The 15,801-nt window shown below is 39.7% G+C and overlaps 1 protein-coding gene across 1 annotated transcript; it reads right to left on the bottom strand.

The window, feature by feature from the left end:
• Positions 1–1,794: 1,794 nt before the first annotated feature.
• Positions 1,795–2,625, bottom strand: TAS2R16 (taste 2 receptor member 16). Its single transcript, XM_025929316.2, is given in 3 exon segments — positions 1,795–2,007; positions 2,010–2,277; positions 2,279–2,625. Coding segments are annotated over 3 exon segments (828 nt in total).
• Between the last annotated feature and the right edge of the window lie 13,176 nt (positions 2,626–15,801).

Raw genomic sequence — 15,801 nt, 5'->3', positions numbered from 1 at the left:
TCCTGGGGGTCTCTGATTAGGTAACACAACGTTGATATCTACTTCTTATTTTCCTTTCTTCTTCTCAGTCCCACTTCATCGGGTTATGACTGTGTTCCCCAGATATTACCGCATCCACCATGTTCCATCCACCTTCTACTTCTACTATAGTTGAAGCATTGGAGCTTGGGAAATGCCAAGGCTGCATGGGTGGTGCCATGAAGTGGGAAAATATAGTTCATTGACCATTCTATGCAACAGCAACAGTGGTGCTGAGGTCTGACGCATGGCACAGAGTCTTTGGTGAGAGTGGTCTCTCAGACTATGCTTCTGTTTCACATCCTCAGTTTCAAATGTGAATTTAAGGATGGCTTTACTTGGAGACAAATTGGAATGACAGACCCAAGACCAGATGGGAATTTCCATTCCCTTCCAGGGACTAAGTCTTTCTTTCACAGTCTAGCTTGAGATAACTGTGTCCTTTTCCCCATAGGTTGGCTTTTTCTCAGCAGGTGCTTCAGTCTTCTAGTGAGAGAGCCAGAATTTCAGTTCATCACACAGGCTTGATTCATATAAAAGGTGAAACCTCAGTCACCAGGATGCCTTAAGAGATAAAGCTGTCTTTAGGAAAAATACCTTGATAAGTGCCTGGAGCAGACGGAAGCTGAGACCCAAAGGCCTGAGAGTTGGGTGTTGCCAAGACACTTTGTTGCAGGTGGGCCAGGGTGAATAGGGGAGAAATGATGAACAAGACGTCATGGGAAGAGAGTGGGGCTAGTTTTTGCAAAGGAAAGAGTATGAGAGAGTTCTGTGGGATTGAGAAGGTTGAAAAGGAAAGTCCCACAGGAAAGTCCTACAGGTGATTTTTAATTGAGTACTATGCAACTCTTATATTCTTACCCATTTGAGGAGGACTTTGGACTATGACCGAGCACATATAGAAGAGAATAGAAAATTTAAGCCAATGTAATTCAGATTTTACAAAGTAAGAGGAGTTTCCCAGCTAACCCCTGGGTTATATATCGAAAACCAGCTAAGCCTCAATCTAGGAATCTTCCTAGAAAGTTCTGTCCAATTTGTAGTACAATAGAGAGGCAAGAATCCAACCAATGGAAACTATCTACAATTGACCCAGTTAGGTTGCCAATATTTGGAGAGGTTCTAGGATGAACCCAGACTGGGTCAGTAGTCTGCTATTCTGGGAAGAGTATAGTTTCTTGGTGAATGAAAATAAAAGAGGGGTTCATTTTTGACTTGAGTTTTAGAGGAATTAAGGGACAGTATTTGGTAGAGAACCAAATAAGAAAATTTATGTCATTGGATAAAGTTTTAGAAGCAGTAGCAGCAGCAGAGAGAGAGAGAGAGATGGCAAGACCTTTTCTTGACTAAATTTAGGAAAGTGGATTGAGGGGTTAGCATGGGGAATATTCAGGGTGTGGGCAATAAATTCTTGAGGGGAAGGGATTCATATTAATGCATAAAGTAATTGGCAGTCATGAAAAGGATAAAATAAAAATGCATGAGAAAGTTGGGACCAACATGGTGATTGTGGAAAGCAAATGAAGGAGTGCCATGGAATAGAGAAAGAATTGATTAGAGATAGATGGCTGTGGCATGAAGGAGAATAAGGCTTGCACATATGGTGTATTACTATTACGTGGGGGATTGTCAAGAATAATGCTGGTTATTGGTATTAGTTGTGTCAATGCATACTCCCATTTACCCAGGGGTCTTGTTGTACCCTGTGCCTCAGTCAGTCTCTAGGCTCCAGCACCTTATCTTGAAAACTTTCAATTTAGGGATGCTCAGCATTAGTTAAGCGGCGTGAATAGAGACTATAGCACAGATGACAGCTCCCCAAGCCCCGAACCAAGACCTTTTATCCAATGAGATACTCATAATAGAGATGAGTAGGGTCAGCAAGTAAGAGGTGAAGAGGACGAGGAAGATGGTGAGAGACCTCAGGGCAGTGGTGTGAGCTTTCATGCTGGAGCTGCAGTGACCAGTGCTATGGTGTTGCATTGCTCCATGTGTTGGAACAGTGAGGCCATGAGCAGGATTGTGGAGGCCAGGAACAGGAGGAAAGGAATAACCAATGCAACCATTAGATGAGATATGGTAAACAAATGGAATGTCTTAAGTCCCTTAACCATAGTGCTGTTTGTAGAGAAACGCCCCACGGTGATTAAGCGAACATTGACACAATTCCTAATAGTTGAAAAGATGATTGACACACAAAAAACCAACAAAGAACCCAGCAACAGCCAAGGAACAAATCTCAACATTCTCCACCTCAGCTAGAAGAGGTGGACTGGTAAAGGAAGAGACTTTGACACAGTAGAAGACAGCAAGCAAGCTGGTTAACCAGAAAGTAAGAGTATTAGTAAATTCTCAGGTGATTGATAAGTACCAAAATACATAGTTAGGGTTAAAATAGGAGCAAAAATTGTATAGGACAGATGCCCACTGTAGACAGAAGCAGCAAATACCCAGGCAGATGAGACTCAAGTCCACCGATGACAGCCTTTTGGCCTGCACCCACTCTCTGCCCAGCACTGCAAACATTAAGCTCCTCTGCATAATTACTCTCGAGGATTTGAGCACATAGATGGTTATGAAGAAGATAGTGAGCCGGAGGGGCATCATTTTTCCACTCCAAAGTATCTTCTTGGACACGGACTTAAAATCTCTGCAATAATTTCCAGGTAGGGAATAGGCTCCAAGTCCCACTATTGTCTCATGCAAGAAAATACCGCCCTCTGGATGTAAATTTTTCCCAGCTCATCTTTCACTTTGCTATTTTCCTATCTGCAAGATCTGCTTATGCTTTGCTTGCTGGTTTTTTAGCAGGCCCGGATGCAAAGAAATCTGTTTGAATGTTGTTTCCTGCTCTTGAGGTGCCTTGATTATTTCCATAAAAGACATACTTATTTCATAGTCATGCTGTTTATATCTTTATCTGTCTAAGGCATCTTTAACTTATTTTCCCATCTTCTTTAAATGATATCCTCACTTCTTGGGGCGCCTGAGTGACTCAGTCAGTTAAGCGTCCAGCTTCAGCTCAGGTCATGATCTTACGGTTCATGGGTTTGAGCCCCATCTCGGGCTCTGTGCTGACAGTTTGGAGCCTGGAACCTGCTTCGGATTCCGTGTCTCCTTCTCTCTCTGCCCCTTCCCCACTCTCTCTCAAAAATAAACAAACAGTAAAAAAAATTTTTTTAAATGATATCCTCACTTCTTTAACCTAAAATTTGAACCACAGGGAAGATAAAGCCTTCACTGTCCATTCATGTCCTGGATAATATTTCTATTCTGCTGAAGGCCATAATAAGGAAACTTTCAGAAATCCTCTCTCCTTGGCTTCCACAGTAGGCTGGAGTGGATGCTATAACCAAAGTGTTAGTGCAAATTAAAAATAACAAAGAAAAGTCCTTACTCTCAGTTTCTACCTGGAATATTGCTAGAATTCCAGACCTTCAAGTACCCTCATCCAATGCATGCCACTTTCATAACTGCCCATTGAGTTCCTGCACTGCACTCCCTACAGTGGAAGGGTGGCATCCTTAGCTGTTGTTCTGCCAATTTCAATGCCTTGAGCCAATGCTTTATATATCTTTGAGAATTGTTCATGTTCCATTGACATCATTGTTTTTTGCCTTCCTACACGGCCAGCTCTTTTTGTCACTGCTGACATTGCTCAAGATGAATAAAGAAGGCCCTCTCACCACTAGTAAAACAATTTTTAAAAATTAGGCCTGTTGAGCAGAGAAGCCAAGAAGCTTTGCTTTCTCTGTTTGGGAGGCTGGAACAATGGAATCACTGATGGTCGTGACTTCAAATGTCTCTGACTGGTATAATCTGGTCCTGTAAACTATCAGCCCTCCGTACGGTACCCATGAATTATTTCTGGAAGTGTCCCCTGTGGGCTCACAAGCAAGACTGACTGCAGCAGATGCTGGATGGTCTGATTTGTCAAGCACCTGCTGAGGATACTGCACCTGCCAGCTGCTTCCCTTTCTAGCAGTGTACCATGGTGTTTGCTGTACTCTTCCCCATCACATGCTATGATGCTCAAAGCTCCAATTGCTACAGGTTCTGAGCCCAAGCTGAGCAGCAGTGGTCTGTGGTGAAGCATACCTGTGTTCACATTCACCTGTTACAGGGGACGTGGAAGCTTAACCCCTTGCCCTTCCACGCTTTGCATTCTCACTAGAGGCAAACTTGATTCGCAGTTTCTCAGACAGCTCTCATGGCACCTCCATGAAGCAATCTTTTTATAACTTGATTCTAGAACCACAGTTCAGTGTACCCAATGCTGCTAGGTGGAAGTGAACCCATGGTGTGTGTGGCACCTTGGAACATGAAGATGGAATTGAAAGACTCCGAGACAAAAAGATCCCTATAAGCAGGAACCTGTGAACTGGTAGACTTTAAGCACTGTTTTGGACAAGGGACAAGCTACTCATTACTTCCAAGTATCTAGGAACTGATTCATAGCTACATAGGCCGACTAGAGGATGAATTCAGGAAATGAGTTCAGGAAAACTGCACCAGATAGATACCAAACATTTAATTACTGGCTTCAAAAATGAGAAGCAAATTCTAATAATTGCTAGTTGGCGATAAAGACAAAGTGAAAGTCATGGACCTTATGTGTGATAAGCACCAAGTCTTATGGACTTTTAATCATTCACAGAGGAGAAAACAGAAGCAATCCAACATGAAGCTTAGAATTCTTTTTTTTTTTTTTTAATTTTTTTTTCAATGTTTATTTATTTTTGGGACAGAGAGAGACAGAGCATGAACGGGGGAGGGGCAGAGAGAGAGGGAGACACAGAATCGGAAACAGGCTCCAGGCTCTGAGTCATCAGCCCAGAGCCTGACGCGGGGCTCGAACTCACAGACCGCGAGATCGTGACCTGGCTGAAGTCGGACGCTTAACCGACTGCGCCACCCAGGCGCCCCCTTTTTTTTTTTTTTTTTAAATTTTTTTTTCAATGTTTATTTATTTTTGGGACAGAGAGAGATAGAATTCTTAAACATAACAATAAACCACTGAACTCATGATACAAAGGTAAAAACAATAGTTAAAAAATTATACTAGAAAAAAGAATATTAGAAAGCATGTGCTTTGCATTCTCAATAAAATGCAAGAATCAGCAAATTTAAAAAGTGAGATGACAAAACAGTAGCTTGTGATTACCAGGTGAATGGGTTAAGATGTGTCCATACAGAAGTAGGGAGAAAGAAGAGAATGAGAAGTGATGGTAAGTGAAATATGCAATAATAACATTAAGATCTGCCTTTTGTCCAGGATGCACTAAACATGTTGCCTCCAATAGGCACTGCCTCATTCAGAGAACCTCAGAATGCTCGTGATGCTCCAGACCTCCTTCTGAGGGGTTCTTAAACGCAATACTCACCACTATAGCCCTCGTGACAATACCAGCCGCTGTAGTTGGACCAGGAATGAGCACCTGTCCAAACCAGCCACTGATAGGCTGGCCCACAGCCCCAGGGATGATCTGGCACAACTCTACTCCACAGAGGCACTCTCTTTGTGATAACAACCAATCAAACAACCCAGATTCTCTGAAAGTGACACGTAAAGAGTCCCTATAAACTGGTGGTTAATGTTCTGTGGGGTTAGGAGTTCAAAGGTTGTCTTTTATTACGTCTGTGTGTATGACTCCTGTAGAGCAATCTCTGAGGTCCCTTGATTTAGCAACTAGAACACTACAGCCTCTAGTTGGTGCTTAGAAAATATCTATTGAATGAATGAAGAACACAAGAAGAGCAGACTAGAGAACCACATATTCTACTGTAAGTGTAAGGACCAGTGGCCTAACATTGTAGAGAATATACACTATGGTTATATTCCTATGCCATTCAAATAACTGAAATTGGAAAGGTTAATAAAATATAAGTGTGCCTAAATTGGCAACTATTTTTCAGGGAAAAATTGTGGCTTGAACAAATGCACTGAAACTGAATGAGACAAATGGTGACTTATAATCACATGTGACATTGTGGAGAGAGATTTCCATGATCCACATGACTGTGGATATGTACTGTCAATCACTGTTTGAACCAATGGGACTGGCAAAATGAACCCAAGTTAATACAATGTAATTTCAGCAATACTATGGTCACGTGCCCATCACATGGTAGTTTATTTACAATTTCGTAGATAAAATAAGGGTCCACAAATTGTCATATTTGAATCCCTGAAACCTTTGACTATGTTACCTTATACGGCAAAAGGACATTGCAGTAATCTCAATCTTGAGATGATAAGATGATCCTGGAAAACTGGAATAGACCCAGTGTAATGACAAAGGTCCTTGTGAGAGGAAGGCAGGAGAGTGAGAGTCAGAGGAGGTGATGTGATGATGGAAGCAGAGATCAGAGTCACAATCTAAGGAATCCAGGCAGCTTCTAGAAGCAGGAAAAGACAAGAAACAGATTCTCCCCTAGAGTTCCCAGAAGGAGCACAGCTTTGTGGACACCTTGATTTAGACCCACAAGACTCACTTCAGACTCTGACCTCTGGAACTTTAAGATAATAAATTTGTGCTGTTCTAAACTACTACATTTATAGTAATTTGTTACAGCAGCAATAGGAAGCTAATACAGAGGCAACTCTAAGAAACAGATAGCCAAACTCTATGTTAGTTGAATTATATTTATAGGTACCTATATTTAGTAAGTAATAAAATAATGGGTTTATATACAGGCAAAATCTCAATAGAATAGACTAAGATTTCTGTGACATATCAGGATAAATATAGGTAGACCACTTACTACATACTTGAGTTTCACCCCAGAGAACTAGAGTCTCCACAGGTACACATGGACTCATTTATACAGCTTTAGAGACCATAACTGACATTTTTGGGAAAATGTCTTCAAGTTCTTTGTGCATTTTTGAACCAGGTTATTTGATTATTTGCTATTGAATTTTAGGAGTTCCTTATACCTCCTGGGAATAAACCCTTTATTATATATCTGATTTACAAATATTTTATCCCATTCCATAGGTTGCCTTTTTATTTTTGTTGGTTGTTTCCTTTTCTGTACAGAAACTTTCTAGTTTGATATAGTTGCACTTGTCTATTTTTGCTTATGTTCCCTGTGTTTTTGGTGTCACATTGAAGAAATCACTGCAAAGTGCAATGTCAAGGAACGTTTCCCCTATGTTTTCTTCTAGGAGTTTTACTGTTTATAGTCTCACATTTAAGTCTTTAATGCATTTTGTGTTGATTTTGTGTATAGTATAAGGGTCCAGTTTCTTTCTTTTGCATTTGTGTATCCAGGCTTCCTAGCACCTTTTGTTGAAGAGATTTTCTTTTCCCCATTCCTTGTCAATGATCAGTTGGTTGTGTACACGATAGGTTTTTTTTCTGTTCTATCCCATTCTGCTAGTGTATATATTTGTCTGTATGCCAGTACCATACTGTTTTAATTACTGCAACTTTGTAATATATTTGGAAATCTAATATATTTGGAAATCCGAACATGTGATGTCTCTAGCTTGTTTGTCCATTTTCAATCTTCCTTTAGCTACTATGATTCTTCTGTGGTCCCCCAAGAACTTTAGAATTGTTTTTCTGTTTCTACAGAAAAAACAAGTTCATTCCTAAGTATATTATCCTTTTTGATGCTATTGTAGGTGGGGTTGTTTTCTTAATTCCCCTTTTAGATGGTTAATTATTAGTGTATGTAAATGCAACCAATTTTATATATCAATTTTGTGTCCTGCAAAATGGCCAACACATATGTGGAAAGATAGTCAATGTCATTAGTTATCAGGAAAATGCAAATCAGAAGTGCAATAAAGAAAATGTGGAAGATAAATTACTTACTCTTTGTGCTGAGGTTAAAAGCATCACAATAAAGCAGAAAAAAAACTGCAATAAATGTCACCTCATATCTGCTAGGATGACTATTATTTAAAACTTTTTTTAATGTTTACTAATTTTGAGAGAAAGAGAGAGAGCACAGGGAAGAGGCAGAGAGAGAGGGAGAGAGATAATCCTAAGCAGGCTCTGCACTGTCAGCACAGAGCCCGACATGGAGCTCGACCTCACAAACCGTGAGGTCATGACCTGAGTCGTAATCAAGAGTTGGATGCGTAACCAACTAAGCCACTCAGTTGCCCCTAGGATGACTACTATTAAAAAACAAAAAGATAAGCATTGGAGCAGCCACAGAGAAATTGGAATACTGTTGGTGGGAATGTAACTGTTGGTGGGCATAACAACTATGAAAAAATAGATGGAGATTCCTCAAAAACTTAACAATAGAACTACCATATAATTCAGCAATCTCACTTCTGGGTATATATATCCAAAAAGTTGAAGTCAGGATCTCAAAGAGATGTCGCACTCCCATGTTCATTGTAACACTATTCATAATAGCCCAGAAGTGGAAACAACCAAAATGTTCATCAACAGATGAATGGGTAAAGAAAATATGGTATATATGTACAATGGAATATTATTCAGCCTTAAAAATGTAGGAAATCTTACTATTTGTGACAACATGGATGAACCTGACAGATATCCAACATGAAATAAGCTAGTCATAATGAGATCAATAATGCATGATTCCACTTATATGACATATGTAAAATAGTCAAATTCATAGAATCAGAGAATATAATAGTGCTTCCCAGAGGTTGGGTAGTGAGGAAATGGGTTATTGTTATTCAATAGGAATAATGTTTAAGTCATGCTCAATGAATAAGTGCTAGAGATCTGCTATACAACATGGATTTTATAGTTAACAATATGATATTATGCATTCGAAATTTGTCAAGAGAGTAAATCTCATGTTAAGTGTTCTTACCACAAAATAAAGCAAAAAAAAAAAAAAAAAAGCAAAGGGACACAAGGAAACTCTGGGAAGTGTTGCATATGGTACTACCTTGACTGTAGCGATGGTTATCATGAGTGTTTGTACACGTCAAAACTCATCAAATTGTACGCACTAAATATATGTAGTTTTTGTACAGTTTTCAACCCCCCATGTAATTGAAGGTCTGCATATAACTGGGGCACCTGGGTGGCTCAGTCAATTGAGCATCTGACTCTTGATTTGGGCTCAGGTCAGGATCCCAGGGTTGTGGGATTGAGTCCTGTGTCAGACTCCGGGCTGAGCATGCAGCCTGCTTGAGATTCTCTCTCTTTCTCTTTCGCTTTCACTCTCTCTCCCTCTGCCCACCCCCCTCACACACACACACACACACACACACACACACACACACTCTCTCTCTCTCTCTCTCTCTCTCTCTCTCTCCCCCTAATAAAAAAAAAAAAATCTGCATATAACTTTTGAATCCCAGAAACTTAACTACTAATAACCTGCTATTGACCAGATGCTTCACGGATAAAATAAACAGTCATTTAACACATATTCTGTATGTTATCTGTATCATAAACTATATTCTTATAATAATGTAAGCTAGAGAAAAAAGGTTATTAAGAAAACCATAAGGAAGAGAAAATACATTTATCATACTGTACTATAAGAAATCTGCATGTACGTGGACCCATGTAGTTTAAACCTGTGTTCTAGGGTCAACTGTGTGTCAATTATACCTCAGTAAAGCTGTAAAAAAAAATTCAATAACTGAGACCTAAGTTCCATCCCTAATACTCTAATTTAATTTTCTGGGGTATAGGCTGGGTATCAGGATTTTACAAAATCACCCCACCAAATTCTAAATGGCAGCTCAGTTTTAGACCCACGGCTTTAAAGCCACCTCTGTGGGGAAGATACTTGCATGTGTAGTGACAATAACAAAACTTCCATGTGTAGTTTTACTTTGAACATCTGTAAGGCGAAGTGACCTCTTCATTTCATAAGCTTTTAGTAGCTGAAAAATGATGGGAGTGTCCAATTCTTCAGGAAATAATTCTCATTCATCCACAGTATGAAGATAGTCTTCTTTACATATTTTTATCCCTCAGTGCTTTCACCCAATATAAATTTTGCTGGATCTTTCTTAGTTTCCAAATTTGTGAATATGCTTATGGTTCTACTATCATCCCAAATTCTGGTATATTGATTATTCTAGTAAAAGCCACAATTTTTCTGCAGCTACAAATGAAATGTTTAATGCTATATATAGCATCATATTTTCAAAGCATTCATGAACTCCAGGTGCATTTTAATTATCTAATAACATTAGAGCCTGTATATTGCACAACATGTAGGGCTGTGACTTCTAAACAAAGCCTTCTCTAAAGATCCTGTGAAGATTTATACTCTATATACCTCTTTCTTTAAAGTTTCCTTGTGTTATAGAAGTTCAGAGATAATCCATCTTTGGAGGTGACTTAAGCCTATACTTGTTCCTATATATAGTAGGGGAAGCTTCTTTTCCGTCTGTGACAATCTTACTTTTCTTAGTATTTATTTTTTCTGTGGAGGAAGATTGTATCCATCCTTAAAGGCTGTGGGAAAAATGATTTCATCTTCACCCCAAAATGAACAGCATGCTTTGTTTACCTGCCTTCTCCTTTATAACTCCCTTCCCTGAAAAACAGAACTCCTTCCCCAACAGGCTAGTCATAGAGTTTGGTGCCTTCTTTTTTCTTTTCTTTTCTAAGTTTAATTATTTATTTTAAGAGAGGCAGAGAGAGTATGAGCCAGGTAGGGGCAGAAAGAGAGGGAGAATATCCAGCAGGTTTCATGCAGTCAGTGCAGAGCCCAATGCTGGGCTCGAACTCCAGAAACTATGATATCATGACCTGAACCAAATCAAGAGTCGGACACTTAACCGACTAAGCCACCCAGGTGCTCTGGAGTTTTTTTGCTTTTGACCCTTGTTAAAGCAATCCCAGATTTGTCAAAAAACAGTGGTCTTAGATGTTTCCCAGTTAGCCATACACATTCTTTCTTGTGTCACCAGCATTCAATAACAATCAGAATTGATCTTTTTCATTTGAAAATGGTCAGCAGTTTAAATGAATATTTAATAGTAACTAACGTGGTCCATGAAGAAGGTTAGGGAGCTTTCTCTATCCTATTTCTAATTCTGCCACCAACCTTTGTGGCCTGAAGCAAGTAATGTTTTTCTTTGCTTTTTATCTCATTCTTTAGATAAGAATCATAGCATTAATTTGTTTAGTCTCTAATTTATTGAATGTACACATTACTGAAACCCTGGGAGCATGTACCCAGTCAGTTGGCAAATTGCAAATTATAGACAGTACAAGAACTGTAATTTAATACTAAAATGATGCCACTCAAAGGCCTTAGGCAAAATTCTGACCAAAAGGAGTTAAAGCCCACCACCATCATCATCAACAACTGTGTTTCAGGTGACATATGTACCTCCATTAGGCACTCTCTCCATTTCATCATTCCAATCAGGCACTATCCATGATGCCTTAGAACCTTTGAACACTCAAGGTATAGGGCTCTGATGACCTGTGGTACAGTGGATGAGAATAATTTCCCCCTTCTCCTGTTATATTCAATTAGAAAGCTACCAAAGCCAAATATTCCAGAGCCTCAGTGATGTTTAATTTATTTGTCTCTCTCTCTCTCTCTCTCTCTCTCTCTCTCCCTAGGACATAGTACAAATCCATGACGCTGGAAGGGGTTAGGACAGAATGATAAACACTACCCTCAGAGACAGTCCTCTCTTGCAATAATGTCTAAAGCCATGGATCCCATAAATTAACAGCATCATTATCACCTGAAAAATACTTAGAAATGTAAATTCTTGGGCCCTATTCTGACCTATTGAGTCAGAAATACTGGGAGTGGGACCTAACAATCCAATTTTAACAAGGCTTTTAGGTGATTTGGATGCCTGATAAAGTTTGACAATTATTGATATGAATACATCATACCTGGTTCCTTCTAGCCTTGGGATGTCTCGGGACCTCATATACATAGGCTTCCCTGTGGCCACTCCACAGGGTGTTCTAGTTATAAATAAATTTATCTTGACTCCAAGAGAAGACACACTTTGGCCCAAGCTGAGATTCTGTCCACATATAAAATAAGTGAGGTTTTTCTCCTGTTTTTAATAAATGAGATCCCACTACAAAAGTATCCTTGTTCTAATTTGGGGCAATATAATATTTTCAGAGGTCAAATACCTTAGAGAGAGGTTTGGGAATAAATCTTACTTAATGACACATGGTAAAAAAGAATAAGAGACAGACGAGCTACTGAAGAACGTTGAGAAGCCTTCTCTTGGTTTCCTTCTGTATCTTTCACAACTACAAGGTCAATAACTCATCAGCCAGCCCTGGATGCAAACAATGGTGGCAACCTTCATGGAAGACTAGGATATCTCTGTGCTACCCAAAGGATTTGCATAGGAACAAAAGGAACAAGAAGGATGAAAATGCAAGAAGATGAAGGAAAAGAAAGGATTGAGAAATAAAGAGAAAGAGGACAAGAGTTCTCAAGCCTCCTGGTCTTTGTCTTAGCCCAGAATTTAGAGTTGTTCACAGGCTGCCTAAACCCTCTTTAAAGATTAATAATGGCATGTTTTTATATGATAAGAGTAATCTAGTAGAGAAGGTAGATTGATGAGAGAGGACGGGGGAGAAGAAGAGAGAGAGGACTGAGAACTTCTGGAATTTTGTTCAGAGGTAATGGGACCTAGCCAAGTGGAGGAATTGACCTTTGTTTTATGCAAGAATGTTTTTCCCCCGTAGCAGGAATAAAAGAAGTATATACATGGTGATAACATGTTGAAGTTCCTTTCTTATTGTGCCTATTTTTTTCAGTGAAGTAGGAAACAAAATATTGTAAGCTGAGAAGGAGGAAGGGATGGAATTGTCTGAATTTGAAGACAGAGGTGAGTTTGTGCAGTAGATATTTAGGAATCAGACACGTAGGGGTTGTGCCTTCAGAACTCTAGAGGGCAGCATTTACATAGACTAGTTAGCAAGGAGCTGTGGAGACAGTAGGCATGAAAATGTGCTGCTCAGATTTCTAGCTGCTGGTAACAACATGCTTGACTGATGGCCCCAGAGTCTGTCCTTCTAGTTCCACAACCGCATTTGCCATGAAAGCCATGTTTCCCATGGGCTGTTCTCACTTAGTAACTGAGCATGGCAGGAGGAAAGGGAGACTGAGCATGGCTGGAGGAAAGGGAGGAATAATGCAGATCCATTTCTGTGAGATGGGGACTCCTTCACTGTGTGACTTTGGTTCAAGGACACTTTTCAGTCTGGCCAGAACTTCCTTTAAACTGCACTGCAGTCTAAGAATCTTCCTACCTCATCATCTTTCCTCACTCCCCTTCTCTCTAGAGGTCAAATTTCATCTCAGTCTGGATTCTACCTCTGTCATGTTCAGAGTCATCCTCTTTGTTTCACAGAAATTTATCCAGTTAGTCTTTTGCACATAAGATGCTATTGTGGTGTCTGCTTTTTGGAAGTCTGAACTTGCATAAGTGGTCCCAGGAGTGGTCTGAGGAGCAGGTGATAAGATGGGATTTGGAGACTCACTCATTCTTATCCCAGCAGGCAGAGAGGACCTCAATATGAATATTATTTGGGGACACACATAGCCCCTGGCACAATATGGTGCCCTGATTGCTAAAGGTTCACCAGTGGTGACCTGGGAAAACATCTCAGTGGAATGAACTGACCTTAAAGTTGTGATAATTTAGTCATTTGAAAGATAGGGAGGGAACAATACCTACAAGTAGTTCACTGGTTTCTGCTAAGTTGTACTGACTCCCTGGAAAGGGATAAGAAGAAATTGAGATTCATGGACAAGCAGTTAAAGGTTAAGTATGAAAGCCAGAGGCACCTTTGGTAACTTATCATGAGGCTCTTACCTCTCATAGTGGAAGAGCTAACAGCAGACAAAACTGAACAGTGAAATGAAGATTTGACAATGTTGCAGAGATCCAGAACTATTTAAATGTTCAGCCAAGACAGGTCTTCCAGGGTAAAGTCAAGGCCCTGGTTGGGAAAACCTGGGATACTTAGATACAGGATGAAGGATATCTGAATATCTGCCCCTTAGGATTTTGGCTAGACAGATATCACTAAACACTCAACACTTTCAGAAGTACCCCTCCATTCCCTGTAAGAGCGAGTATATCTCCCATGCTAGAAGGTGCTGTAGAGGCCCCTTTCTACCAGGCAACAAATGCAGCCCTCAGGAACTACTCTATCTCCTCTCCTGGGTGGCAGACTGCTAACAAAGGTTGTCTCAGAAGGACCTTGATGGGGATGTGGTGAGCCTGATAAAAGAGGAAAGAAATCAAACATGAAAGAACTGTAAGAAATTGGCTAGATGGATTAATAGCAGATGAGAGGCACATCAGGAAAAGGCAAATCAAAACCACAATGAGGTATCACCCCACACCTGTTAGAATGGCTATTATAAAAAGGATAAAGAGGGGTGCCCGGGTGGCTCAGTTGGTTAAGCATCCAACTTCGGCTCAGATCATGATCTCGCAGTCTGTGGGTTCAAGCCCTGAACTGGGCTCTGTGCTGATGGCTGAGAGCCTGAAGCTTGCTTCAGATTTTGTGTCATCCTCTCTCTCTGCCCCTCCCCCTCTTGCACTCTGTCTCTCTCTGTCTCTCTCTCAAGAATAAATAAACATAAAAAAAAAAGATAAGAGAGAACAAGTGTTGGTGAGGATGTAGGGAAAAGGGAATCCTCGTGCCCTGTTGGTGGGAATGTAAACTGGTACAGCCACTATGGAAAACAGTATGGAGGTTCCTCAAGAAATTAAAAATAGAACTACCATAGAATCTAGCAATCCCACTTCTAGGTATATTTCCAAAGGAAATGAAACCACTATCTTAAAGAGGTATCTGCACCCCTGTGTTTATTGCAGCATTATTCACTTATTCACATTAGCCAGGACATAGAAACAATCTGAGTGTCTCCTGATGGGTAAATGGATAAAGAAGATGTGATGTATATACGGATGAAGACCTTGAGGACATTATGAAAAGTAAAATAAGTAAAATAAGTCACACAGAAAAGGACAAATACTATGTTTTCACTTACATAAGGAATTTTAAAAAGCTAAATCCATAGAAATAGAGAATAGAATGGTGGTTGCCAGGGGCTGGGGAATGGGGGAAATGGGGAGATTTGCTCAAAGGTACAAACTTCCAGCTGTAAGTTGTGTGGATCTAATGTACATCATAGTGATTATAATTAACAAACTGGATCATATATCCAAAAGCTGTTAAAAGAATAGGTTTTAAATGCTATTGTCACACACACACAAAGGTAGTTATGTGAGGAGATGGAGTGTTAACTAATCTTACTGTGGTAATCATTTCACAATATATATGTGTATCAAATAATTACACTGTACACATTAAATTTACATGTTATATGTCAATAGTATGTCAATAAAGCTGGAAAAAAGAGCACATTAAACTCTGCGGATGAAAAGATTAGTGAACTTGAGAAAATAACAACAGATAAATACTATAATATTTCTATTAACAATGAGAAAAAGAGGCAAGTAGAAAAGTCTGTGGAGACATCCAGTTAATAACGTATTTTGACTATCAGTGTGCCTTGTATACATTTTCACTTATTTCTATTCTCTCTCATTTTCATATATATGTATATTTGCAACTTCGTTTCCTATATCTTCCTTTTATCACCTTCTGGAGAAAGATATGGGATACAAAACGACTCAATTCATTCAAATATTAACATATACATGTAATATAGCCACATTAGATTAAAACATACAGCATGCCAGTTTCAATACCCCTTCCCAGTTTTTCACAATGTAATCTGTTTTGGATAAGATTCATCAGCTTATTTCTTTCCTTTGCAGCCCGGTAAACACGAAAAGTG

The sequence above is a fragment of the Puma concolor genome, chromosome A2 (genome assembly GCF_028749965.1).
Source record: "Puma concolor isolate L17-30 chromosome A2, mPumCon1.1.hap2, whole genome shotgun sequence".
NCBI classification, from domain to species: Eukaryota; Metazoa; Chordata; class Mammalia; order Carnivora; family Felidae; genus Puma; species Puma concolor.
Note: the sequence above shows the minus strand (reverse complement) of the source record. Positions and strands in the feature narration are given on the sequence as shown.